The sequence below is a fragment of the Chironomus tepperi genome, unplaced genomic scaffold (genome assembly GCF_022539635.2).
Source record: "Chironomus tepperi strain 1889 unplaced genomic scaffold, CSIRO-AGI_Ctep_v1 contig_309, whole genome shotgun sequence".
Taxonomy (NCBI): Eukaryota; Metazoa; Arthropoda; class Insecta; order Diptera; family Chironomidae; genus Chironomus; species Chironomus tepperi.
Window position 1 is genome coordinate 1,339,615 of NW_027226431.1, and position 25,870 is coordinate 1,365,484.

General features: G+C 32.2%; 6 protein-coding genes and 1 non-coding gene across 10 annotated transcripts; 4 read left to right on the top strand and 3 right to left on the bottom strand.

Moving 5' to 3' along the window:
• Nucleotides 1-1,716: 1,716 nt before the first annotated feature.
• On the bottom strand, nt 1,717-5,099 carry LOC139092760 (15-hydroxyprostaglandin dehydrogenase [NAD(+)]-like). Its single transcript, XM_070643294.1, has 6 exons — nt 4,989-5,099; nt 4,749-4,872; nt 4,568-4,674; nt 4,337-4,507; nt 2,629-2,783; nt 1,717-2,542 (listed from the first exon to the last, which is right to left on the bottom strand). Exons 1-6 carry the CDS (start codon nt 5,079-5,081, stop codon nt 2,422-2,424), a joined length of 771 nt encoding a protein of 256 aa, XP_070499395.1. The 5' UTR covers nt 5,082-5,099; the 3' UTR covers nt 1,717-2,421.
• Nucleotides 3,407-3,479, top strand: TRNAV-CAC (transfer RNA valine (anticodon CAC)). The gene has a single exon. It is a non-coding gene; the product is annotated as a tRNA-Val (tRNA).
• Nucleotides 5,100-5,663: 564 nt separating the features above from the next.
• Nucleotides 5,664-8,016, top strand: aft (cap methyltransferase 2). The gene is made up of 3 exons (XM_070643013.1): nt 5,664-5,985; nt 6,055-6,239; nt 6,296-8,016. Exons 1-3 carry the CDS (start codon nt 5,700-5,702, stop codon nt 7,910-7,912), a joined length of 2,088 nt encoding a protein of 695 aa, XP_070499114.1. The 5' UTR covers nt 5,664-5,699; the 3' UTR covers nt 7,913-8,016.
• On the bottom strand, nt 7,924-13,137 carry raptor (regulatory associated protein of MTOR complex 1). The gene is made up of 7 exons (XM_070643012.1): nt 12,740-13,137; nt 12,526-12,628; nt 11,157-12,463; nt 9,175-10,972; nt 8,894-9,032; nt 8,713-8,829; nt 7,924-8,646 (listed from the first exon to the last, which is right to left on the bottom strand). The coding sequence occupies exons 1-7, from the start codon at nt 12,887-12,889 to the stop codon at nt 8,457-8,459; spliced, it is 3,804 nt and encodes a 1,267-aa protein (XP_070499113.1). The 5' UTR covers nt 12,890-13,137; the 3' UTR covers nt 7,924-8,456.
• Nucleotides 13,138-13,743: 606 nt separating this feature from the next.
• Uev1A (Ubiquitin-conjugating enzyme variant 1A) lies at nt 13,744-15,351 on the top strand. The gene is made up of 4 exons (XM_070643148.1): nt 13,744-13,948; nt 14,343-14,485; nt 14,545-14,670; nt 14,774-15,351. The coding sequence occupies exons 1-4, from the start codon at nt 13,936-13,938 to the stop codon at nt 14,912-14,914; spliced, it is 423 nt and encodes a 140-aa protein (XP_070499249.1). The 5' UTR covers nt 13,744-13,935; the 3' UTR covers nt 14,915-15,351.
• Nucleotides 15,352-16,207: 856 nt separating this feature from the next.
• On the bottom strand, nt 16,208-18,256 carry Cyt-c1 (Cytochrome c1). Its single transcript, XM_070643344.1, has 5 exons — nt 18,175-18,256; nt 17,950-18,107; nt 17,520-17,570; nt 17,300-17,448; nt 16,208-17,241 (listed from the first exon to the last, which is right to left on the bottom strand). Exons 2-5 carry the CDS (start codon nt 18,007-18,009, stop codon nt 16,581-16,583), a joined length of 921 nt encoding a protein of 306 aa, XP_070499445.1. The 5' UTR covers nt 18,010-18,107; nt 18,175-18,256; the 3' UTR covers nt 16,208-16,580.
• Nucleotides 18,257-18,407: 151 nt separating this feature from the next.
• On the top strand, nt 18,408-24,844 carry tral (trailer hitch). Of its 4 annotated transcripts, none has more exons than XM_070642985.1 (8): nt 18,408-18,525; nt 18,770-18,996; nt 19,465-20,010; nt 20,386-20,666; nt 20,784-20,897; nt 20,955-21,155; nt 21,347-21,573; nt 21,730-24,844. In XM_070642985.1, exons 2-8 carry the CDS (start codon nt 18,867-18,869, stop codon nt 21,929-21,931), a joined length of 1,701 nt encoding a protein of 566 aa, XP_070499086.1. In that variant the 5' UTR covers nt 18,408-18,525; nt 18,770-18,866; the 3' UTR covers nt 21,932-24,844. The 4 variants fall into 4 exon arrangements, with proteins under 4 accessions (XP_070499086.1, XP_070499087.1, XP_070499088.1 ...); XM_070642986.1 differs by having other exon boundaries at nt 20,982-21,155; XM_070642987.1 differs by having other exon boundaries at nt 19,465-19,854; nt 20,362-20,666.
• Nucleotides 24,845-25,870: the final 1,026 nt, after the last annotated feature.

Below are 25,870 nucleotides of genomic sequence, written 5' to 3' on the forward strand. Positions count from 1 at the left end.
AACCGCAAACATCCAGTAAGCATTGAATTCACAGATTGATAACACAAAATATCCAAAATTCAATTTTTCACACTTTCCCAACGCAATCTACGATTAAAATTTTGTAATCAAAACACAAACAATCATAAAACATCCAGTAAACATTGAATTTATCGAAAAACCAAAGTGATTAACCTCCGTACCACATTCAATCCTAAAAATAGAGATAAAATATGTAATCAAAAAGCATCTATGCGAAGCGTTCAACCGACAAACAGATATTGAGGATAAAATCAGCATGAAACTGATGCTTGATATAAACATAAGGAATATTTGCACGAATAGGGAAAGTTTCAATTCGAAAAGACTGAAAAATATGGTGGAAGTATCCAAAAAAAACATATAAAAGGAAGACCATCAGCTATTTCAGTCACGTAAGAGTTTATTTATATTTTTTTATTTTGTTCTCATCCTGTACATCGGTTAAGCTAGAAAACATACATTCATGCTAGTATTTTGATGGTTTTTTGAGGAAACAGGAGCTTTGATGTCTCTATATTTCAAAACTTTTATTTTCCTTTCTCTCATCCACTTCTTGATGCTTATACCTTGTCATATCCTGTGTGGATGTTAAGCAATAAACTTTTTTTTTTGTTCTGTATATTTTTGTTGTTGCTCTAAAAACTCTTTTTGCATATTCTATTTTTTGTGCTGCTGAAAATACCGTTTTATGGTGATGGACAAAATGAAATCATTTATCATCATATTCCTCACATCCTATTTATCTTAATTCTCTATGCTCTCATTCAGTTATTAGCAAATATTTTGTGTTAAGAGGAATGTTAGCAGCATCGCTTTAGGTCATGAGATGTCATGAGCTTTGAACTTTTGGTATTCAGTAAGTAGTTGGCAGTTTCTTGATGGGTATTGGATGGCTTAACACAGAAAAAACTATTGGTGCTCTTTATTTGAGTAGAAATTGAACTGAAAGTCAAGGACAAAATTGAGAAGATTCTTCTGAAAAGATAAGAAAATGAGAAATCTAATGGTCAAAATAGATACCTACCTTAATTTGACAGAAGCTTGTGAATTGTTTCTTAAGCCAGCATTTTACCAGAACAGTCTACATCGAAGCCACATTGCTGATCTATAGAGAAGTCTCATTGCTATAAAGCTTTGAGAAATAAATCACTTAACAGTGTAAAAGATGTTTATTGTTAGACAATTGAAAACAAACTAAATATTCCAAAGAAGGGGCTTCCAACTATGAAAAGGCAAATCAAATGTGCAATTAAAATGGCGAATTCAATTTGAATAGTAAATGACCGTTGAAATATTCTCGTCAATTTTTAAAGCACATTGTAAGCTTGGTTGAATTCCTAAGCAACAATAGTTCTTAAATTAGTGCTAGATCCACATGGTTGTATTGTATTAACCTTTTGATAACCAAGTAGTGATGAAAATTGCAAATAATTGTGTGGATGATTCAATGATTTTGAAAAAGCGGTATCAAGGCATTTCGTCATCGATTCATTATCGCTTGGAATCAGCAGCTTTAAATACACCTGATAAGCACTCTAGTATCATTGTTTTCAATGCGTTTCATTCACCTTCCAGTCCAAAACTTTCAGCTTATATTTTTATTATTCTGTAAAAGAATTTACTGAATGTCCTGAAAAATATTTCAAGCTGCTCCAAAATGCATACGAAATAAAAATAGTTCAAATGGATTCTATTTCTACTTTTTTTTTATTATTGCAAACGAATGCGATTTCTCTCTCATAAGACACAAATCATTTTATTTTATCTGCACAATTTCATGGTATTACAATATGTATATAATAAAAAGAGATGTAATGTTAAAGCATGAAGCAGTGATTTGATTGTGTATAAAAAACGATGATAGTTCTTTGGCAAGGAAGAAATGTGACAGAATTAAATTTATTATAGTGTATTATGTAACATCGAGTATTTCCTGTAGTTAAGAAGTATTTTGATTTGATCCGAAAATTTAATTTACTTTTAAATGCTTTTAATGCATCTTTTATAGTCATGATAATAATGGGTTTAGGAGTCTTCGGTTTGAATAACTTGGTTGTTTATCAGAAAATGAGGATTTGTTGACATTATTGCCTGGCTACTCAATGCCAGGATACCCTGTCCTACATCCTCACTAGCCATCCCAAAATAGTTGGACCCCCTTTGGCAATCCCGTTTAAAATGATGAATGTCGTTATGACAATTTTTAAATATTTCTGTAACGGAAATTTCAAATTCAAAATTCAAACAATTCCATTTAAACAATTTTTCAACAAAACCCCAATTATTCAAACCAAAGACCCCCGAATGTATTCCTTAATACTAAAAACTATCGATTGAATCGAGGGCAAAAAGGAGTCGAGAGATGAAGATGAAATTAGATTTCACAAAAGAGAAAAATCTTTAAAAGATTTCACTTGAATAAGGAATTTCCTTTGATTTCTCATCGTTCTTAACAACCCAGAGACTTCCTGACGATGCATTCAATATGATTGGAATGAGTTCCTTTGCCACGTGATCAAGCCTATTGAGAATTCAAAGGAAAAGAATTGAAACTCGTTAAGTATTATTTTTCTAAACAAATTTTCATGTTGATTTCCTTCATCTTACTTTTGGTATCGCATGCCCTGCATATCAATTTTTCGTGCACGTTCATGGTTGGGTGTATTGTTGTTTTGACGGCTGTGTGAAATGGAATCAGATTCTGTTGGTCCCACACAGTAGCAAATCACACGTACTCCAGTTTGATTAAAATGATATTGATCCTTTTTCGGTCAAGATTTTTTGGGGTTAGTTTGATATTTTTGTGTTGTTGTTGTTGTGGAAAAAGGAAAAAGGAAGGAAATACAAGAAAGATCAAAAAAATAAAAGAAGGAATGGTCAGTATTATCCGATAATATCATATTTCAAAAGTTTAATCCTCTTAAAATGATTCAATGGAAACTTTTAAGCTTCACAACTTCTTCCATTCAACATCGTCTTGTGGAAAACTTTAAGGAAAAGTTTATGAAGAAATAAGAAAATCTAATTAGATGCCATAAAATCATAACTATCAATTTTACATCAAGTTAGGAACTTTTTTTGTCTGAATGATGATTAAATTAGTTAACATTACTGGATCTTAGGAAAACTTTATCCACAACAGATGTGAGGAAAATTATCTTAATGACATTTCCACTCGAAAATTAAAGGATCAATTATTTAAATCCATCGTTAAGATTTCATTGCCTTCTTTAAACCAATTTTTCAACATAATAGGCTCATAAAGAAGTCAAAATCAGTCAAGAAGACATCAAATATTCAATTTTTATCTTGATTCACTTTTCCATTCGTTTCATTTTGAATCTTATATACGAGTTTTTGCCAGCGAGAGACACAAGCAGTTGCAGTTTCCGTGGTGTAGTGGTAATCACACTCGTTTCACACACGAGAGGTCCTGAGTTCGAACCTCAGCGGAAACATTTTTTTGAATAATTTTCTTTTTTTGCTGAATAATACTTTTTTGGATGTAGACATAATATTTTTGTATTTTTTTCAGCCTTGGATGAGGCATTGAACTTGAAAGTGTTAGAAGGTGAAGTCAATGAATTTTATGTGAGTTTCTTCTTTTTTTTTTTGAAATATTTTTTGGGAATTTGAGCAAACTGGGAATGATGGACTTGTTAGGTTTAGTCTAAGTTTTGTCTGTGTCAGACTCGGTCAGACAGACATTGATCTAGCAACTAGCAATCGATTATCCAGACGAATACACTGAAATACACCTTGACGCAACATCCAGACGACACAAAGTAGACAAATGAATTCGTTTGGATTCCATACAAAGTTCTATACTAAATTTCGTGTAGCTTCCAAATGGAACCTTGTGTCTCCCAATAAGACATTCTATACATCCTAAGTAGACAATGTTCAACAGTGCCATAAATGGATTCTAAGTTTACTGGATTCTATCGCTGAGTGTATTCTTTGTTTTAAACAGTTTTAAAGGATACAGTCTGAGTCTATGACACTCAAATCCTCAGTCTTATTGTTATGATTCCATAAATCATCTATGCCTACGACAATCTAACTCAAAACGTGTTAAAGTAACAAGTAAACAAATCCAAAAAACACTTGTAGACATCTCAATCTCATCTTACGGCATTCGAAGAATTTTCATTTCAATTCCTCGACTGTTTACAACAAGAAAATGTCAATCCATTGTTCCACTTTCAATGTCTTTCTCTCATACTTTTTAATGTAAACTTGAACTTGAAACTTTTTTCTTTTCATTTCCATTTCCATTGAAATTTGAGAATGTAAAAGACATTATCAGGCTTACCCCGTACGCTTTTGTTAATCCAATTATTGCATGTTTTGTTGCTGTATATATTGGTGATGATACAAATGGCTTTACGCTGCATGATGATCCGATATTGACAATAGTTCCACCATTTCCTTTATCTTTTGACATAAATTGATATGCCAATAAAGTTCCACGAATGAAGCCATTCTGAAAATATCGGAAGTGGATGTTTTTAAAGTCAACAAGCATTGAATTTCATCAATTTACCAAGTTAACATCAGTTTCCAATTCCCAAAATTTATCATTCTGTATTTCCGCATTATTAACTAAAACATCAATCCGTCCAAAAGTGTCTTTTGTCGTAAAGAATGATTCTAAGATGATAAAAAAGGAAGCACATTAATAAGGAACGACATGTTGATTCATCCTTGAAAAAAATAAGTCACACCTTCAAATTGAGTATAATCAGTCACATCGCAATGACAAAAAATTACACGCTTTTTGCCAAACTGTTGCTGTAATTCTGCACAGCACAACTCTCCTGAATCACTATCCAAGTCGAAAATGGAAATCTAACGAATGGATAGAAAGCAGACAGTTAATGAACTTTTCACTTTCTAATACGGAAGAAGAAGAAAAAAGAAAAAAATTGTATTTTAGGAATGGATGACTAAAAAAATTTTTTTACAAATGCTCCTTCTTTCAAAAGCTGCTCCGCAAAAGCTCTGCCAATTTGAACAGCACCACCCGTAATTATACAAACTTTATCCTTCAACAACATTTCACAAATTTTTTTTCAAACTTTTAATCCAGTCAATAAAAATGATAAAAATAAATGTCGAACCACTTATGACTGTATACTATGTATAGCATGAAGGAAGTATAATCACAAAAGTTGTAAAGAGGAAGAAAAAAAAATTTTTTGTTGCGAAAAAAAAGTGTGAAGAAATTCACGCATGCGGAGTAAATGCCGGTCACATGCATCTATTTGTTTTTTAAGGAGATGCACTAAAGTGTGGACGGAAAATAACGGAAATGATTGTCAACGACTGGAAAAGTTTTGAATTTTATTTGGAATATCTGGAATATTTCCAAAATTTGATAGATAATTTTAAAGTTCTAAAATTGGCTTCAATTTGCAATTTTTCTTGACTGGATCTTACTTTTCATGCAAAATAGCCTTTTATCTATGAAGTATTAGTCTTTTATCATTGATTAAGGGATTATAAACATGCATATTTTCTGATTATCTTATTTTTGTTTACAAAATTTCCAGTAACATTCCAGTTTGTTGGAGAGAAAAATTCAAATTCAAAGAAACCGTTATAATTTTATTTATTTCTTCAAAAGTAAAGCACATCCAGAGCACATAACAATTCTGTCAGCACCGGCAAACAAAATGAATCACATGGGAAAATATTATTCTGATAATAAAATTGGCATGTGTGATGTGCAAAAAATATCAAGGAATGCATTGAAAATGGAACAAAATAAAAGTCAGTGGAAGATGGATCTTTTTAATAATTTTAATAAGAAACATTCTTTTAAAAATGATAATTGTGTACTTCCGGCAGCTGAGTATTTTTTTCAAGAAGGCATTCCGGTGGAGAACTATGAGCCACTACAGACGATCAAAAGAATATTAAATTTTGTGAAAAGCAAGCTGAATAATTACAAAATTGAAGGTAAGTACGCAATAAGAAGAGATTGTAAACAAAAATTTATGACTGAAAATTCTAATTAATCTATTTAAGAATGGGGAGAACATACAAAGAGACGAAATCCAGCACAGCAGATTGTGTATCATCTGAAGAACTCTATAAAGGCTGAATTTGTGACGCAAGCATTTGCAAAGTTCTTTGAATGTATCAACTCATATCCAATGATTGACGACAATTTAGGCGATAAGTTCTTCTCTGTTCATCTTTGTGAAGCTCCTGTAAGTATCATTAACTCGATATCTTCAGTAAATTTGACTAATTAAGTCTATTTTAGGGAGCATTTATCACATCACTCAATCATTACTTGAAGCTGCATCATCCCCAGACGAAATTTGAATGGATAGCGACAACCCTCAATCCTTATTATGAAGGAAATTCAATAGGCAATACAATTCTGGATGATCGCTTGATCCTTCATACTCTACCAAATTGGTTTTTTGGTGAAACTCACAGCGGGGATATAATTAATCCTGACAATATAAGATCTCTTGTCTCGTACTGTAAGTCAATTGGAAATGTCCAACTAGTCACATGTGATGGATCAATAGATTGTTTAGACAAGCCAGAGTATCAAGAGGAGCATGTATCAAAACTGCATATTGCAGAATTTATAACCAGTATAGCACTTTTAGCTGATAATGGAACAATGTTAATTAAAATTTTTACATTTTTTGAAGTGTCAACTGTGTCAATGTTGTATGTCCTAAATTGTTGTTTTAAGTCAGTCCATTTGTTCAAACCGGCTACATCTAAAGAAGGAAATTCAGAAGTTTATGTCATCGCTCTCAATTTTAAGAAGAATTCACTATCAGATGCTCACATAGATAGAATGATTGATAATTTTACGGCAGATGATAGATCAATGTTACCATTAAGTCAAATCCCACAAGATTTTCTCAATCAAGTTACTAATGCTGCCAGATTTTTCATGAATCAACAAGTTGCTGTGATTGAAAATAATATCAGGACATTTAAAAAGTATGATAAGCGTGAATATGAGAGGATTAAGTCAATCAAATATCTAATGGTTGAGGAATATATGAAGCTTTACCATATGAAGCCGATTGACGAGCATAAGAAGCTACTGCATGGTGCTCAATTAAATACAGATTTAAATCTGAACGAGAGAGTTCATCGTGGATCGCATTTGGAGAGGATTTCATTCCGTTTGTTGGACAAAAGTGATCAATTGACTGTTTTATATGATCGCCTTAAAGGATTTTATGACTATCTACCAAATCATGTCTTTTTAAGCAATAACAATCCAATATCCTTCAAGTCAAACGACGATCCAAAAAGCTTCATTAAAATCATCCGTGGAAAGCCAATCGAGAAGGTAGTCAGCAGTAAATTCATCATAGCATCAATTTTCAAGTATTTTAGTGAATTAAGGACATTTTTGGAGGAACTGCCGGTGTATGAAGGTACCTGTGAGGATAATTTCATCATCAATGGGAATCATATTACCGTAGAAAAGGAATATTTCAAGCAAGCAGTCAATTACGATGCATATGAGAAGGATGTGACGACAACAATCCTCAATCATATACTGGAACATAAATCTGATGAACTTATTGTCGATGGACTTCCTCTATTAACTCAATTTCTTGTCGGTGTCATTTTATATTTAGGATTATTTGTGTACGATAAGATTTACCTCAATAGATCTGATGATCATGTCCAGTTCATCTCATTAAGAGTAGATGGCATTGATAATTTAAAATATCTCCTTGATGTCATCAATCAGAACAGATCAAATGGAATTATCGGAATTTGTGATACAAAAAGTCTCTTCACATGCAATAACGTGTTTTATAAATCAGTCATAGACTATAATAATCAAAATTGTATACGTTTATGCTCATTTTATTTAAATAATATTTCAAATTAAAAACATTTTTTAATGAAAAAAAACTTTTCATCCAAAAGCTTCATCTGTTCTATTTTCTATTACTTTAAGTTAAAAATAAGTAACAAAAAAGGTCCATTAATCATTATTCGTTAATTAAATCATAACATGATGGGTATATTTAGCAATTTTTTTGTTAATTAAAATATAATTTAAACTTTTTTTCCTTGTTTTTCTCTCTTTGAAAAGTCATTGTACAATAATATAGGCTAAAGAAATAATCACTTCTGACGTTAGTATTGAGGATATCCAGCACAATAATGAATTTAACAATCAATTTGAAATTTTTTTTCGTTTCTAACGGTTTTTTAAAATTTAAATTATGTAAAATTTGTTTGACAGACAGACAAACTGGCGCCAAATTGAAGCTTCTTTCAAAATAATGTGCTGAATTTCCGTTAAATTTTGATTTTCGTTTTCCTTATTTTTCTTGAGGATCAAACTCAATAAAACTTAAAAGCTAATTTTTTTTTCAGTTTTAATGTCGTCATCACTAAGTGTCTACTAAAGGATATCCTTGATACTTCTACTTTTCATTTTGTACAGTGAAAACACAAACATGATTATCGACAAATCCAGCAGCTAAGCTTATTTTATGCGGATGGAACGATAAGCATGATGTCTGTCCAATTCTCGGTCCCATAAATCCTTCGTGACTTTGAATTGTGTTAATTTGCACGCCATCCAGACCGTGAATTGAAATGTATTGTCCAGCACTAAAATAGAACATAAAAACATTGTTAATTCATGCTTAATTTATATTTATGCTCATATCAACTTACCATGCAACAATATCGGCACTTGAGTGTATTGCAACTGATGTCGTATCTGATCCTGCTGTCCATGTCTGTATTGATGCACGATTTCTGATATCAAATAGTCTTATGACACCGAGCGAGCTATAGAACAATCATAAAAGCATTAAGGCACTTGATCAGAGGCACTAAATATTAGTTAACTTACGATCCAGTAATTAGACTCTCACAGTCATTTCTTAAACATAAAGCTAGCAGTGATGAGTGATGCTCACGATAAGTCATTATCTTATTTTCATTTGGATTAGCACGTCTATCAAAGATCTGCACGAATCCATCACCATAAGCTAGAGAGGAAGAGAATTAAATGATTAGTATTTTAACGACTTTTTAAAATTTGAATTATTTTCAACAGATTTTTCAAATATTTTTTGTACGTTATCTTTCAAAAAATATTTAACCGTTAAAAATTTCATTAATTAATCTTACCGATAGCAAATAAAGCATTTGGCGAGCAGCTAATGTGAGATATTGGAAAATCTGATCCGACAGGTATGTCCATATATTTCAATTCCTTTTCAGCATCCCATAAACGAATGACTTTAGATTCACCTCCAACAATAATTGTCTGTGTACTTTGATGCCATGCTGTTTGAAGTCCATAAATTCTAGCACTTCTATTTGGTGGATCATCAAGTGCTTGAAATGCTGTTATTAAATTGCCATTGACTGAACGATTGCTGCTTTGATTGTCACAACTATTCTTCCAAATTCTAATACTTCCATCATCATATCCAGCAAGCACTAAACCACGATCATGTGAATTAATAAATTGAAGACTTGATACACGCATTGACGTTGGCGCACACACAGACACTTTCTTTCCAATATTTGTGGTTGTTTGAATCGTAGCTGCATAATGATGTGTTGCATTTGGTGGATTTAATTGCATTGGTGCTAATGTCGTTGACACGTCATTTCCCCAATCTTTAAGCATAATTCGATCGAGATATGCAACAGCAATTTGTTGTTCATATGGATGTAATTTCACTATTGACGGTATCATTGCTGTTTTTCCAACAAAACTTTGTGTTTTTAAGTTATGGAAAGCAGCTAGTCGCTGCTGATCACTAGCTTCCTTTCTTATACGTGCATTTCTATTAAATCGCTGCTTCCTAACGAGTGTCTCTTGCGAGAATTGATCATTTTCCATTGTTCCTTTATGATTAGAAAGGTACTTAAGAGGTTTAGCAAAAGAACTGAATTCCCAGTCAATTAAATTTGTTTTTACAATAGGTATGCGTAGCTTATGTACTTTTTCACGATTTGATGTGTTACTGTTCATTGAATCACTAAGTCTAGCTGTTGATCCTGAATGTGAATTGTTCATATAATTCGGTAAATTCTTAACATTTGGTGATGGTGGTAAACTGTAGCTATTATGAGAACCACCTGAAGTTGATATTCTATTATCACACGTAACTTCTTTGGCAAGTGGAATCATTTGTAATGATGGTGCAATTTCGACTGCAATATGCTTTATATAATCTACAATTTTGCAACCCATTATTGCCACTTCTGGAAAAGGATCACGTGCTAAATTAACAATTCCGTTCCATAATCGTGCATACACTGAACTGTACATCATTAAATTCTTTTCACTTCCAGTTCTGAAACGTCCTGATCTCTTTAATGATCCATCCTTAACTGTTTCTTGATTATTGCCATCATCCCGTAAATACACTTCAACAAAATGATTATCAAATAATTTAACAATCCACTGTAATGCTGCAACTAATTCCATTCGTACAAGTGGACTCATGTCACTTGATACACATTCCAGCATGTGCATCGCTATTTGTCGATCTAAATCATTTGCTTGTGATGTACGTTCTATTGCTGAGCTGATAAACGTACCTAATGCATAAACTGTTGCAGCACGAACTTCCGGAACTGGATCTTTTAGCAATATAAACATTTTTTCATATGCTAAATCGCGTGCACCTGACCATCTTGCATCTTCATAATTAAGCCATAAATTTCCTAAACAAATTGCAAACCATTTTCTTAAAAGTGGATTTGGATCTTCCATTTGTTCTAAGCATATGGACAATAAAGATCCTCGAAGTGCATTCGCTTGTCCTTGCTCAAATTTATAAACAATCGTTGCCAGTACAAAAGCTGCAAACGTTCTACAATCAAATTTTCCATGAACTCTGGTGGTATCTCTTAATGCATTAAGGAAATAGGAATCGGCACTCTCGCGAACTATGTCCACTTGGCATGTCTATATGAAAGAAAAGAAATAAATTAATTTTAACGGCTATTTGAATTTTAAAATTTAACGGATAAAATAAATTTGAATTTTGGAAACATTTGTATGGTTTTAAAATGAATTTGTACGGTTTTGAAGATGTAAAAGAAAGTGTGAGAAAGAAATAATAAATTATATCGTTGAGATTAACACTTACGTAATCGACTGCTAAAATTTTCGCCCATATGCACACTAAAAATGGTCTCAACTCGGTTGCCTGACTTTGTAGCAGCTTCAATACGTACGGAAATATTCCAACATTTAATGCTAAGCTTACAGCCCATGGTCCAATGTCTAAGAATTTTTCCAGCAATTCTAACGCTCTTATACGATGCGCCTGACTAAGTAAAACTTGCAAGACAATTGGAAGCTGTTCTGGTGGATTCTCCTGATCTGGATTTCCTTCAAGCCATACTTGGAAGGCAGTTAATTGTTGTTCAAAGAACGGTGAATTTTCGTAAGCTTTCTTTCCAGCCAAAACATCAGGTAATTGAGAAAGTGCTAAATCTAATGCTAAATCCCAAGCAGCCCACATTGGATGACGAAATGTAGGTGGCAATGCAGGACTTGAAATTGGCGTGCAGTCATATGACCTTAAAATTCTATCGGCAAGTAGGAAATTTCTAAATAAACTTGCAACCAACAAGTCTTGTCGGAAAAGTGTTTGAAATAAATCACGAGGTAATGTATTCCATGCAATTGTGTCTGTTATGGCTGTAAAAATCCAATTTAATTCGCCCAACATTGTACGTCGATCATGAAGAGCGCCAGGAATTGACATAATCATATCATAATTAACATGTGGAACTAATTTTGAAGTGGATTTAAGTGAGAACCATTTTAGGGCTGTTTTTACAGGCGTTGTTAAGCATGAAGTAAATAGATCGGCTGGTAAATCAGGATTCATAGGTAAAATTTGATCTGCTGTACATGCAGCAAGCTGAATACAGTTTCTAAACGATTGATGTGAATTTGAATTTGATGATGATGCATTTCCATGATTATTAGTGCTGGTATTATTATTTGGAGTTTGCTGTCCACTTGGCGATGATCCACGATTTTGTCCCTGAGCTGCCAATTGTTCAGCTTCGTGTTGTTCGGCAAATGTATTGAATGAATTAACAATAACTCCTGCATTTGAGCAATCATAAACGTAGATTGAAGGTGCTCCCATCCAATTTTGAAGATCGTAGATCGATAGTGGAATATACTGAGTATAAGTCCTATTAAAAACCCAAATTTCACCGTTTTGAGTTGGACGTGGAACTCCATGTCCATTATAATGAAATAAAACTCGTTCCTCTTTTGCATTACGTCTTAATGAAATACATAATTTCTTAACATCTTCAACTGTTGGATCTAGCGACTGCTTATATCTTGCTTTTGGTTGCCACCTTTCATATTGCTTCTGTAGAGATGATCCAATTACTTCTAAGGCTTTCTGTGGTGCAACTGATGATGGATCTGGATGATTAAAATGACTAATTAGTGTTTTGAGATTATTTACAGGTATTTTGGGATCTTACCAAACCAACATTCAAGTCTAGCGCAAGGATCAATTTTAACAAGATCGGGTGGATCGACACCGACATTCAAGCATAGCACTAAAGCAACAGAAACTGTTTTCATCTGTAAAATTATCATGAAATAATAAAATACTATAGTAAATATTTGTTTTGATAATAAGAAGAAAAATAAGAGAAAATGGAAATTCCGACAAGGTCCAAAAAATCAACTTACTCTCTCCTTCAATCTCCAATTTTTAACCATAAGACTCGATGCACTGTCAATTGCCTGCTGTTCATGACGACGATGCGTGAATGATAATGGTAAATTATAATCATCGTCCTCACTATGCATTTTAAATATTCCTTCCTCTTTAACGCGCATTTTCTATCACTTAATTTATTTAAAACTATTTTCTCTCATAAAAAATTTTGCGTTTTAATGGATTCACATTGATTTTGAGAATATTACAATATGAAGAACTGTTACGATGTTATTGACTGATGCCGTATGATAAAACAAATTATAATGTGCTGATTTTTCACTTCGCACAGCTCTCTTGTCATAGATTTTAACAATTAATATTAATTCACTTAACTTGCTTATTTTTTTCGAAGAAAAAATCACTTTTTTGGCAAAGTTTCTTTCGTGACTTTGTTTTGATTTTCGAAAGTCCGACTGTCCAAAATTTTCAAATTTGAAAAGTCTAGTAAACTTTGATATCAATTGATGATTTCTGGATTTTCTTTTTATAGGTTCAGAACTTGGATGGAAACCAGACCTGAATTAAAACATAAACAAACTATGATTCACAAACTATTTAAGATATGAGATTTCAAGTCATGACAAGTGTTTAATGCGCTTCAATATGTTTCAAAAGTTTACATCCTTACTTTTTCGAAATTCTATTCGAACTATTTGAGGTTAAAATTAGTGATGCGAAATTAGTAACGTATTTCTAAACAGAAGCGCATTTGAAAGAAACAAAATAAAGTAAATCCTTGGATTTAAAAGTAAGGTTTAAATAAATCTGGCGATTTAAAATTAATTTGATGGATAAAAAATTAATTCTTGAGTTAAAATAGATCTGATCCATGATAATGCAACATTAATCCTAAAACCAATCATTTTCTATCATAAAACGGACTTCCAGCACATAAAAAATCATTTAATAAGTCGAAACAGAAAAACAGTAAATTGGACACACGGACAAACTTTGCACAATAGGCAGTAGAAACCCCTTGCAAAAAACAAGCTAAGCTAGTTAAACACCCCGTTTTTGCTGAAATTTTGTAAAATATAATATAATTTAACATTATAATCATTTTACAAGTTTCTTAATAATTTTGTTGAGTGTAAAGTGTTGATCGACCTTTAAATATCGTAAAACGATCAAGCAGAGTCGAGTAGAAGTACTAAAATAAAGAAATATGTCTGGTGTCGGTAAGTTAAAGATTTTTTTGATGAAATTTCTTAAAAATGCACATTTTCTGTATCCATTATTGCTGCAAATTTAAATCCATTTAATCATCTTATGATCAATAATGCCTTAATAGTAGTTTAACTATAATTATGTCAGATATTTGCATAATCCTTCTACGTGATTTAATCACATCCAGTAAAGAATACAGAACAACGAAAAGAAAGAAAAAAATTTGGAGTTCTTTTTGTTCCTTAATACTCTCGTTTCAATGTATTGTGCATATTATATCTCATCCTTCTTACTCTTAAAATCATTTTGGCTAATTAAATAATATTTATTCTCTTCTTATTTCCAAAATTACATTTTCAATCGTCGTCATCATTCCATTAAACGAATTATGATCACATAATAAAGTGGTTCCGCGAAATTTTCGCTTGTTGGAAGAGCTTGAAGCTGGACAAAAAGGTGTTGGTGATGGCACAATTTCTTGGGGCTTAGAAAATGATGATGATATGACTTTGACTCATTGGACTGGAATGATTATTGGTCCACCAAGGGTAAGTAGCTTTTAGACTTGATTTTTTAATGGCACGTCTAATGCGTAATATGATTTCAGACACCTTTTGAGAATAGAATATATTCATTAAAAGTAGAATGCGGTAATCGTTATCCAGACGATCCACCAACGTTGAAGTTTCTTACGAAAATCAATATTAATTGTGTAAACAGTCAGACCGGTGTGGTAAGTAATAAATATAAATTACATGTAATTCGCCCTCCTTTTATTCCTCATTCTTCTATTTCACTTGTGCCTTTTCTTTCTATTTTTTTCTATTCTTGTACAGATTGATCACAGATTAGTTCCAATGCTAGCCCGATGGAATCGTGATTATACAATCAAAACAACATTGCAGGAAATCCGTAGAATTATGACGCTTAAGGATAATTTAAAGCTCACTCAGCCTCCAGAAGGCTCAAGTTTCTAAAGAACAACATTCATTATGCGTGTCCGCAAAGTTTAATTCTCCAAATAAAAAAAAACATAATAAAAACATTTAAAATATGAAAAAAAGTAAGAATTTGCTAACTTAAAACTATGTTTAAAAAAATGAAAAAAACAGGAAAGCTGAATGGCATTTGATGATGGTTTAAGATGATATAACGAAAATCCCTTAATAATGTTTAGAGCACCGCCCTAGAATCACTTCTATTTCCATTTTATATTAGTTCTCCTTTCTTTCTCGTCTCATGAGGGCTTATTTATTTCAAAAAAGATACTATAATGAAATCATATGTCTTATTGTGTAAAAGATAAAACGAATACTATTGATGAAACACACACATAATTATTATTATTATTCTCTCTTCTAAATGAATAAATTAAAGTCCATGTCTCTCGCGTGGATCTTATAAAAAAATTAAATTATTCTTCACATCTTTACTTGCTTACTTAATTGTATCATCAGATTTCAGAGTTGATAATTGGCACATGACTTTTTTTTTTACTTGCGCATATCTGCATAATTTGTGCATTTCTTCTTATTTTTATCATGATTGAATTGAGCTGCAGTGACGTTTTTATAGAATGACTATTGATATCTATTTTTAACGGTCATTTTGAATTCAAAAATTTAACGGACATTAAATTTTAAATTTGAACTTTCGTTAAAAAATTGAAATGAGTCCATTAAATTTTGAATCTGAAAAGTTCGTTGAATTTAACGAAAGTCTGAGTTAAATGAGCTTCAATTTGAAAAAGCATCTGAAATTGTCATAGCAACTCTGAGTCTGAGTCTGTAGACTGTTGTCTTATTATCTCTCAATACGATGATAATTAAAGTAATTAACTGAAAGCATAAATTAAAAGTCGATAACAAGACTAGAATGAATATCAGAAATGCAATTCTTATTATCTATTCCTCCCTACTTCCCCTGCAAAAAATTGTGAACGAGGAAACTATTGGAATACATAATTATAATCAGCTAAAATAAAAGCATTTAAGAAAACTTTAAAAGTCGTGTTTGTTATTGAAATGTAGGAGTTATTAAGGAATGGATCAACACGCTGGAAGGAAGCTAGCGATAGAGACAGTATGGCATTTGGTAATGGTAATTGGTAGACGCTGATGGATCACAATTGCTCAGTTCGGCCTTACTTCGTTGGCAAGCAAGGACCAACATTGAGTAGATTAAATCAGCATAACAAACAAGAAGCTTTGAGGACCAAGCAACTTCAATCATACACAAAGCTCTGTAAACAGTCATAGAGTAGAGTCATGTTTCTCGTCTAATCCTTAATTCATTTATTTTTTTTATTATTTCTCAGGAAAGTAAAATTTACAGTTTGTAACCAATTTGCAATAGATTATCATGACTACTCGATTGAACAGAGAAGTACACAACAATACGCAGGAATTCATGTTGTTGTTGTATTGTTAATAAGTTTATTGAAATTATGTTTTTAATGAATTTTTCTTTTAATCTTTTTCCATTTGATTTATTATACTAAATTTTCTCTCTGCCATTGCTTGTTAATCGAACATAGGAAGAGAAAAGAATCGCATCTTGTTTCACATATCATTTTAATAGTTTTTTTTAAATATAATTAACGGTGTTCGCAATGTTTAAGTGCGCGTTATCTAACAAAGCTTTTTACTGCGATTTATGTTTTGGATAGTATGCAATCTTTCTTGTTTTAAGTGCTGACCACTTATGACGTTTAATGTAATAAGTAAGTCCAGCGAGAATTGTAAAGATACCAGCTGCTTTGATGAGCATTCTCTTGCGCTGATCATGTTCTGGCTCTGATGCCCATTTTAAGAAAACGGAAATGTCCTTTGCCAATTGACTTGCTGTGGCTGGTGTTCCATCACTATATTCCATAGCCTCATTGTACAATGCTTGAGCCATACCAATGGCACCGCCTGGGAAATATGGATTATAGTATTGTCCGTCTCTTAAATTAATTCCAGCTGGTGGATCGCAATATCCAGTCAACAAAGCGAAGATATAATCTTCACCGCCTTTACGTGCTGATACGATCCAACTAAGATCTGGTGGATAAGCGCCATTGTTTGCAGCTCTGGCAGCTTCCTCATTTGGATATGGACTTGGGAAGTAATCGGAAAGCTTTCCTGGTCTCATGTAGTATTCACCAACATCATTAGGACCGTCTCTGATTTGAGCTTCTTCAGCTTCTGCCTTTGCTTCGGCTTCGGTATGTGAAACGCCGACAAGATTACGATAAGCAATATATTGCATTGAATGACATGCAGCACAAACTTGCTTATAGACTTCATAACCGCGGCGAATACTACAAAATAACATTAAATCACATATTGGAAGTGTCAATAAAAGGTAGAATAGCTTACCTTGCATGATCTAATGAAGAAATTAATCCATTATGACTCCAGTTTTGATGGGGTGAATGGACATTGTCGCTTGATGCACTAACAGATGATTCTAAGGCATACAAAAGAGCTCCAGCACCGCCAATGGTCATGCCAGCGAATGTTGCAAACTATATAAATCGAATAATATCCGTTTATTAACCTATAAGATAGACATTAATTAAGGAATCTTGTATCTTACAGCTTTCTGTCCACGGCTCCATGTTTTTGTTGATGTTGAAAATTTGTTCAGCTAAAATAAATCACATAATATCAGTTAATTACGGTCAGCAGTGCGATAATAAGGATTTTTTTGTGAGTTGGATCATTTATGAAAAAGATTGCATAACATTATCTAAATCACTAATTATTTCGTAGTTTTACGCGGATAAAACCACTTTATGTTCTTGATTTCACTGGATTATCATGGAATAATTATGTTTTCCATCTTTTCTATCCTCCTATATTATATAAATGCTGTGTTAGCTCATAATAAATAAAATATTTTCACTAGTCTGCGACAAAAAATTTTCCTCTTGCACAACTTTTCAGCTTTTTGATCGGTAATCTGACTAAACTCCAGCCTTTTCATGATGATCCAGTGCTCACAACTTTGTTTTGTTAGTAATTACCTGCTGTAAAGCCTGTCCATTGCCTGATTTTAAGAGTGATGAAGTTAGTCGAAGAGCCATATCAGAGATTTTTTCCTTACTACTTTTATTGACTGTTTTCGTTCGTTATTAATCCAATCACACTCGCCGCGGCACCGAGTGAAGAATGATGACGTCTTCTAACAAAAGAATAATTTAAATTAGTTAGTGGAATTAAAGAAAATAGATTTTTTAAGGAAATATTACAGGCTTAATTTTCCTTGAATAGAAAAATTTTCGAAGTGAATTCGAAATATTTGAAATTATTTCAACCGTTGAAAATTGAAAAATATTGATTTGATTTAATTTTACTTTTCATGCGTAGTAACCTTATTCTAGAAATCTACAGTGATCTCAGCAACATTCGTAATAGTCTAAACAACTAAATTAATGGTATATAAGTCATGAATAGAAGAGATTAAGATTTGTTGTGCAATAACAGAAAAATAGGGTTTTGAAAAGTTTAGCACAGGGTTATTACGATTTAGAACACAGAAAGCTAAAGGGCCAAAACTACGATCAAACCATTTTCCTTGTCGACTTTCATTTTTTTCATAGGTAAGAATAACTTTCATTAATTTTACCATTAAATACGCTTCAGAAGTGAGTTAAAATAGTTTTAAGGAATAGTTAACATAATTATTTATGGTTTTAATTAAAGAAGAGTTTGAAAAATATTGATTTTTGTGAGAAATATGCAATTAAAGATTTGCGTCACAAAAATGCGCTATTTTTTCTCACACTATAAAAGAAAATTTTTCTTTTATTATAACTAACCGCTCGATTATCCATTTAATTACAGAATAAGTGAGCGATTGGCACAAAGCGACAAGTGTTTTAAAAGTTTTAAATTTTGATTTTACCATCAATAGAGCGTGAGATAGAGAGATAAGAAGAAAATGAGCGCAGCAACTGGAATGATGCCTGAATTAGGCTCAAAGATTAGTCTTATATCTAAGGCTGATATCCGATATGAAGGAAGATTATTTACTGTAGATCCACAAGAGTGTACAATTGCTCTAGCTAATGGTAAGTACTCATTTTAATACAATATTTTTAAATGAGTGATGCGAGACACGATGAAAGAAATTAGAAAGTCGTATTGTGTGAACTGTATTGCTCCATTTTCATTTTTTTCCTTATTCGAAACTTCCGGAATATCGCGATTGAGCTCATCCAAAACATCATAATTGGGGGTTAGAAGGGTTAGAGTGTCTTCATATCAACTTTATTGTCGAAAATAAAAACAGTAAAGAATGTGAAATGCAAGACATTGTCTTTGTTTGAAACGCTAACGAATGGGAAAAGAAAATAGAGCATTTTCGCACACACATACACGATATTATAATGATTCATCTCTTTTTTTTTTCTTTACGGTAATTGTGTATGAATGTTGTTATTGTATATATATTGCAATGTGTTCTTGCCATTCAATTCTTATCAGTTACAATTTTTTTTGTATACTTTAATTCAACAACTCTTTTATTATAATCACAGTGAGATCGTTTGGAACAGAGGATAGGGAGACACCATATCCAATTGCACCTCAACCAACAGTCTATGACTATATTTTGTTCCGTGGATCAGATATAAAAGACATTCGTGTTGTAAACAATGTCGCCATTCCTAATGATCCAGCTATTATGCAAATGCAATTGCCGCCTAATCAACCACAACAAGGATTTCCTCCACAAAGCTTTCCACCAATGCAGCCACAAGGTGGTCAATATCCACCTTTCAATCAAATGCAAGGACCGCCACCTAATATAGCTAATAACAATCCTTTGCAAAATATTCCGCAGCAGCAGCAACAACAGCCACCTCAACAAGCTGTTCCATCTCCAAATCAATCCCAACAGCAGCAACAATCGCAATCGAATCAACAAGGTAACACGACCAACACTTTAACTTCTTCTGTGCACTCTAAGAAATCCAGTGAGTTATCTAAAATCGAAAAATCATCTGAAAAGTCGACGTCTCATTCGTCAAATTCCCAATCGACAGCTCCTAATAATATGAGAAAGCAAAGCAACAAAAGCCAAGGTTTGCAGATCCATTTGAGCTCTCATTTTTTTCTCTTATAATTTAATTAAATTACGCATGATCTTTAATTTCTTTTTTGTTTCAAAACAAATGTTCGTGAAAATGCGCTTCCGTTCCGCAAGTCCGCGTACATTGCTTAATTTATTGATAAACTGGCTTAGAGTATATTTTAGCATGCATCTTTTATACATCACACACATGTCTGGAGACTTATCAGACATCCTCTTTAACCAATCATCATTGAACAACCATTGATTTTTCTTAGTTTGCCACTAGATTCATAATATTATTGCTTTCAGTTTAATATTCTTTTTATTATTTATTATCATTTCCATATCTAAAAAAAATAAGCCTTTTGCTTAAAATCACTTTTAGATTCACGTTCGGGAACTCCAAATGCAAGAAAGTCGCCAACAAGTGAAATGGGCGTACAAACAAATCAGCATCGCGATAATGCTGGAAATAAGGATCGAATGCAGAGAAATCAACGAAACAATAACATGAATCATAATAATATGCATCATAATAATGAGCGACGAGATTCTGGACGTAATGACCGAAACAATGATCGTAATAATGATCGCAACAATGAGCGTAATGATCGCAATAATATTGAACGTAACAATGAAATGTACGAGAACAAGGGAGGATATCGCGTAAGTCAATAACGTTGTTTTAAAATTCAAATATTCAGTCATAGTTTCTTGTCCCTCTAATTTTTAAATCCCTTGAATTTTAAATTTCTAAAATCCGTTATATTTTTATTCCTTCAGCAAAACAATCAACGCATGCAATCCCAACGTGGTGGCTATCATAATCATAATAATCGAAATAATCATATGCGTGGAAACAACCAAGGAGGCAGCGGAAGAATGCGTGCGCCAAATGTAAGTCACTGTACTCTCATAACATATGACATAAATTGTTAATGATGCTATTTTCAGTATTATCGACCAAATAATCATAATCAGAATAAGCCAAACGGCGCTCCACAAACCAATCAAGGAAGAGCTAATCCTAATAACAAAAACACGCTCAAGTTTGAAAATGAATTTGATTTTGAACAAGCGAATAGTAAATTTGAAGAGTTACGCACACAATTGGCGAAATTGAAGGTGGGAACTGAAGAAAATAAACCAGAGCAGGTGATTTAGCTTTTTATTATTTTATATCTCATATTTGGCATTTTATTCTTGATTTAACACTTTTTCCCTTGATAATCAAAAAAATTCTGGGAAACCCTTGGCAGTGAGGACATAACATAACATTTCGGGGAAAACCAATTGATACTGTTCATAACAAGTCACTAATCAATTCTAATTTGTTGTTTAAACAGGTTAATGGAGAAGTTGAGAAGAAGGATGATTCTGGAAATGAGACAGGAGCTGACCATGAAGTTGAAGGTGACGATGTTATTGGATATGACAAGAACAAGTCCTTCTTTGACAATATTTCATGCGAAGCAAGTGAGCGTTCAAAAGGCAAGCAAAATCGCCCAGACTGGCGTCAAGAGCGTAAAATTAACAGTGAGACTTTCGGTCTATCGATGAACCGACGAGGAAAGTAAGTAGACAATTTGATTGATTTTAAGTACTAAATGAATTTTAACGGTCAAAAGAATTTCAAACTAATACATGCAAACAGATTTGAATTTCTGAAAACCGTTAAAATTTTCTTTTGAATTTGAAAATTTATTAATGATTTTTAATCACTTCGTAGCATGAGAGGACGAGGATATTATAGAACTCAATACAACAATCGCCCAAATTATCGTCCAGGAGTTCCACCACAATACAGAAACAGTAACAATCGTAATAATAACAATAATAATCGCAATGTGCAGAACAATAGTGGACGCACTAATAACCCAGGCCAACAAACTCAGCAGCCTCAAACACCACAGCCAGTGGCTGCAAAATAAGAGCGTTTTTAAACATTAATAAGTACGGTGATTCTCACACAAAGATGTGAGAAATATGCAACATTTTTTTTTTTCAATTAAAAAACATTACTTATGATTAATTTCCAATAGTCGCTTCAATTAAGCGACTCATTTTTAAACATTTCGATATAATTTTTACTCATTTTTTTCAACTGAAATTTTCAATAAGCGGCATTGAAAACTTTCATCAACAGAATTACTACGTTGAAATTCATAAATATGATTAACCTTTTTGCATTGGTCACACAATAAGTATTGAATTATAAAACAAACAAAAAAAAAATTTAGAGGCAAAAACAAACAAAAGAAAAAAAATTGTGAAATTCAGAGAACTTGCTATGCATAGAACGAGATAAGAAGATATATCCCACTAAATTAGTGTCTTAAACATTGAAAAACAAAGTAAAAAAAACCTTTGCGGTATAGCAAAATCAACAAAAAATAAACCTATAAACGCTCTTAATAACATCGTATTTGATATAAAAATGAATGATTTGAAGCTGAAAAAAGATAATAATAAACAAAAAACATTATACGATAATTGTAATACAACTTGTTTAAAAACCTAGTAAAAGAAACCGTCTGCAAGCTCGCGAGACGATTGCGCATTTTCCCTAAGCATTCTACAAGTAGAAGAGCAACTCAAATAATCAGGATTAAAAGCTAAACACTTATGACCTATCAAATTAACGGTCAAAAAAAATTTAAAAAATAAGTCAAGTTTTCGATAAAAAAAAATTAAAATTTCTAAATGGGAAAATGCGCGTAAAAACATTTAATTAGATTAGCACTTGATTAATTTCTCCAAGATATGATTTATAAATGATTAATTTCTTGTAAAGACGATCGGCGCCGGCAATTATATTAAAAAAAATATCTGGGATAATGTGAACAAATAAAAAAACTATATTTTGAAGGGCTTAATTAAAGTATGTAATCGCTATGTAAAATATCCATGCAGAGTTTCATGGATAGCTAAGAAATGTGTGAAGAAATTGCAGTTCTCTCTAAAACATATGTATAGCATGCGCTTCGTTGTGCGCTAATTTGCCGGCCATAAAGCATGAAAAAAATAAAATGTGTAATTGACAAATTAAACAAAATTTAGACTACAGACAATCTACTTGCAATAACTAATCGATTTGATTGAATTGAACTTGTTCCTTGAACTTAGAAATTAAGCTTTATGTGAAATAAGTTAAGCCATTAGAATGAAAAGCGCATCTTTCACATTTAACGATCAAATTTTCCAACACGTGATCGAATAATTCGTTTTTAACGGTTTATTAAAATTTGAATTGTGATTTTTGGACTTAAAAGATCCATTGGAAAGTGCGCACAAAAATTAATCCTTGGATTTAAATTTAAATCTCAAGACTTACATTCAAGGCAAGGACATCTCAATGAAATTTGATGAATTTAATGATGCATATGCAAACTCAATTAATAAGTGGAATGGAATACAAGATTGGATATAATAATTTTTACAAGACTTAAGGGAGATTTTTAAAGAAAAAAAAAACAAAGAATGAATATTTTATTCTCATTCATAATTAAATTAATTAGTGTAGTAATCGAAAAATAATTAAAAAATACAATGAGATAACGAGAGTGAATCAATAATATAATTAAAAATTTCCTTAAGTGATTTACTTGATCCTTTCAATGTTTTTTTTGAATCATAAATCATGGATAAAAATTTCTCTCATTTAACGTACGCAACAAAGGATATATAATGGATATTGTCGAGAGGATCAGTAAAATAGTTAAGTGAATAATTAAATAAATTAATGAAAAAATAATGGAATGTCTAAGCTATGGATCCTAATGAAAAGGAAGTTTGTTGGCGTTTATGAGTTGCATCTCATCACAAATTGCAAGTTGATTTATATAGATCTAATTTATACTGCCCTTCATTATTATCGTCCATCCCAAAATCCCCACATCATCATACATATTTGATTAACTTATGGCAATGAATGCTCATTCCCTTTGATATAAATAAATAAAAAAATACTTTGGATGACAAAAAAGAATTAAATAAAATTAAAAAAAAAACTTCCACTCCGGGATAGAAGTTAAAACTATTAAGAGAATATACTGACAGGGATAAAATAGATTTTAAAAAAAATTAGAAGCTATAACTGATTGTTTTACTGAAATGAATGAGCCTTCATTGTCACAGAATTCTCTTAAAGATGAAATATTAAACTTGTTGGATATAACAAGTAAAGTGATTTTAGTTCTTCAAACAATTTTTGTTAATAACAAATGTTCTCAATTAAGGAATAAATAAGAATAAAAAAGTGGAAATGAATTTGTGATCACACGTGGAAAATTAAGATGAAAATAATTCCAAAAAAAGGGTGTTCGTAAGATAAGGTCCATGAGACCCCTCTGTCACTAGTGGCGTATCCAGCAATTTATTAAGTATGTAAGAAAACTCATAATTGGGGGGTACTCTGTAAAAATCTCGATCTAAGGGGTAATTGTCATCTTTATGGATACGTCATGTAAGTGTCATTATGCATTAGAACCCCCCTAATAAGATGAACGACCCCTAAACTAAAAATACTAAATACTGTTTTTAATGAGATGAAAAGATTGCATTGTAATGCATAACGATAAAAAGAATAATAAGAAAGTAAAACAATTATGTGAAGTGATTTTTATGAAAAATAATAATTTGATATAGAGTAAACTGAATCTAAACTAAACTACATACATTGATCTTAATGATGGATAAATGGATATGACTAATTTTTTGAGAGAATTGTAATGGATATACTGAGTTGTGAAGAAAAAAATAAGAAAGAAAAGAAAAGAAATAACAAAACAAATAATCAGGAAGAAGAAGTAATAAAGAGTAAACTGGCAACAACTGGAGTGGAATCTGATTGTGTTTTTATTAATTTTTTTGCATGAAGTAACTAACAATCTGTCAAGGTAACTTTAGCATAAGTGCTAATAAAATCTATTGAAACATTTTTTTTCAGTCACATTAAAATTGATTGAACAAGTATAGTCATGGCTGCTTAAACTGTTTTATCTTTTGGTACAGATCTCTGCAGTTCTTGAAATATTGCCAGGAGAGGATTAAGATTGCTGGTTGAAACAGAAGGACTTAGCTTTGATCGGAGAAGATGAGCTATAATTCCAAGCAACATAGCCGTTAGGACACCACTTCGTTGCCCTTTTAATATCAAGACCCGCCTTGACGATTCCATGAATCGTCCCATCGTGCTGTTCGGGAATGACATGTTGGAGTGCATCTCACCAGAACCCAATGTCCCAAGTGAATTGAGATTCATAACCAGCTAGGTACATTGCATTGATATATCCTTGGTCACGCAATTCTCACAGAATTGGAAGTTAGTCGCCCTAATTCCAAAAAAATTTCAACTGGATTAGTCATCATATCAAACACCATCAACTATCTTATAAATCCACAACTAAACCGTTATTTAAATAAGAAAAGCTGACAAGAACTCGCGAAATGCTTCCTGTGTGAATTCGAGGTTGTTGAATTTTTATCCTAATCCTTGACAATCCTGTACCTTGATATGTCACTGAATATAAATAATTCAGCTTAATTCATCAAAACTGTTTCGCTACATAAAGTTTAAAAGCTACTGCCTTAAATCAACATAACGCATGAGATTTAATGCTTAATCTATATATTAGACAAGCATTTAACTTAACCAGTTAAGGCTAGACACAAAAAAAATTATAGTTCATTGAATTATACTTTGGACTTAAAATTCATGCAACGTCAAATCATTTTTAAGGTGTTTTCCCCCCAGTGATGTCAATTTGTGACGAATAATCAGAAACTAATAAAATAACAAGGACAGCAAATAAATTTACATCAGCTGATCTAGCTTCGCTCGTTTCTGTCCTATATAAAAAATAAGTCAT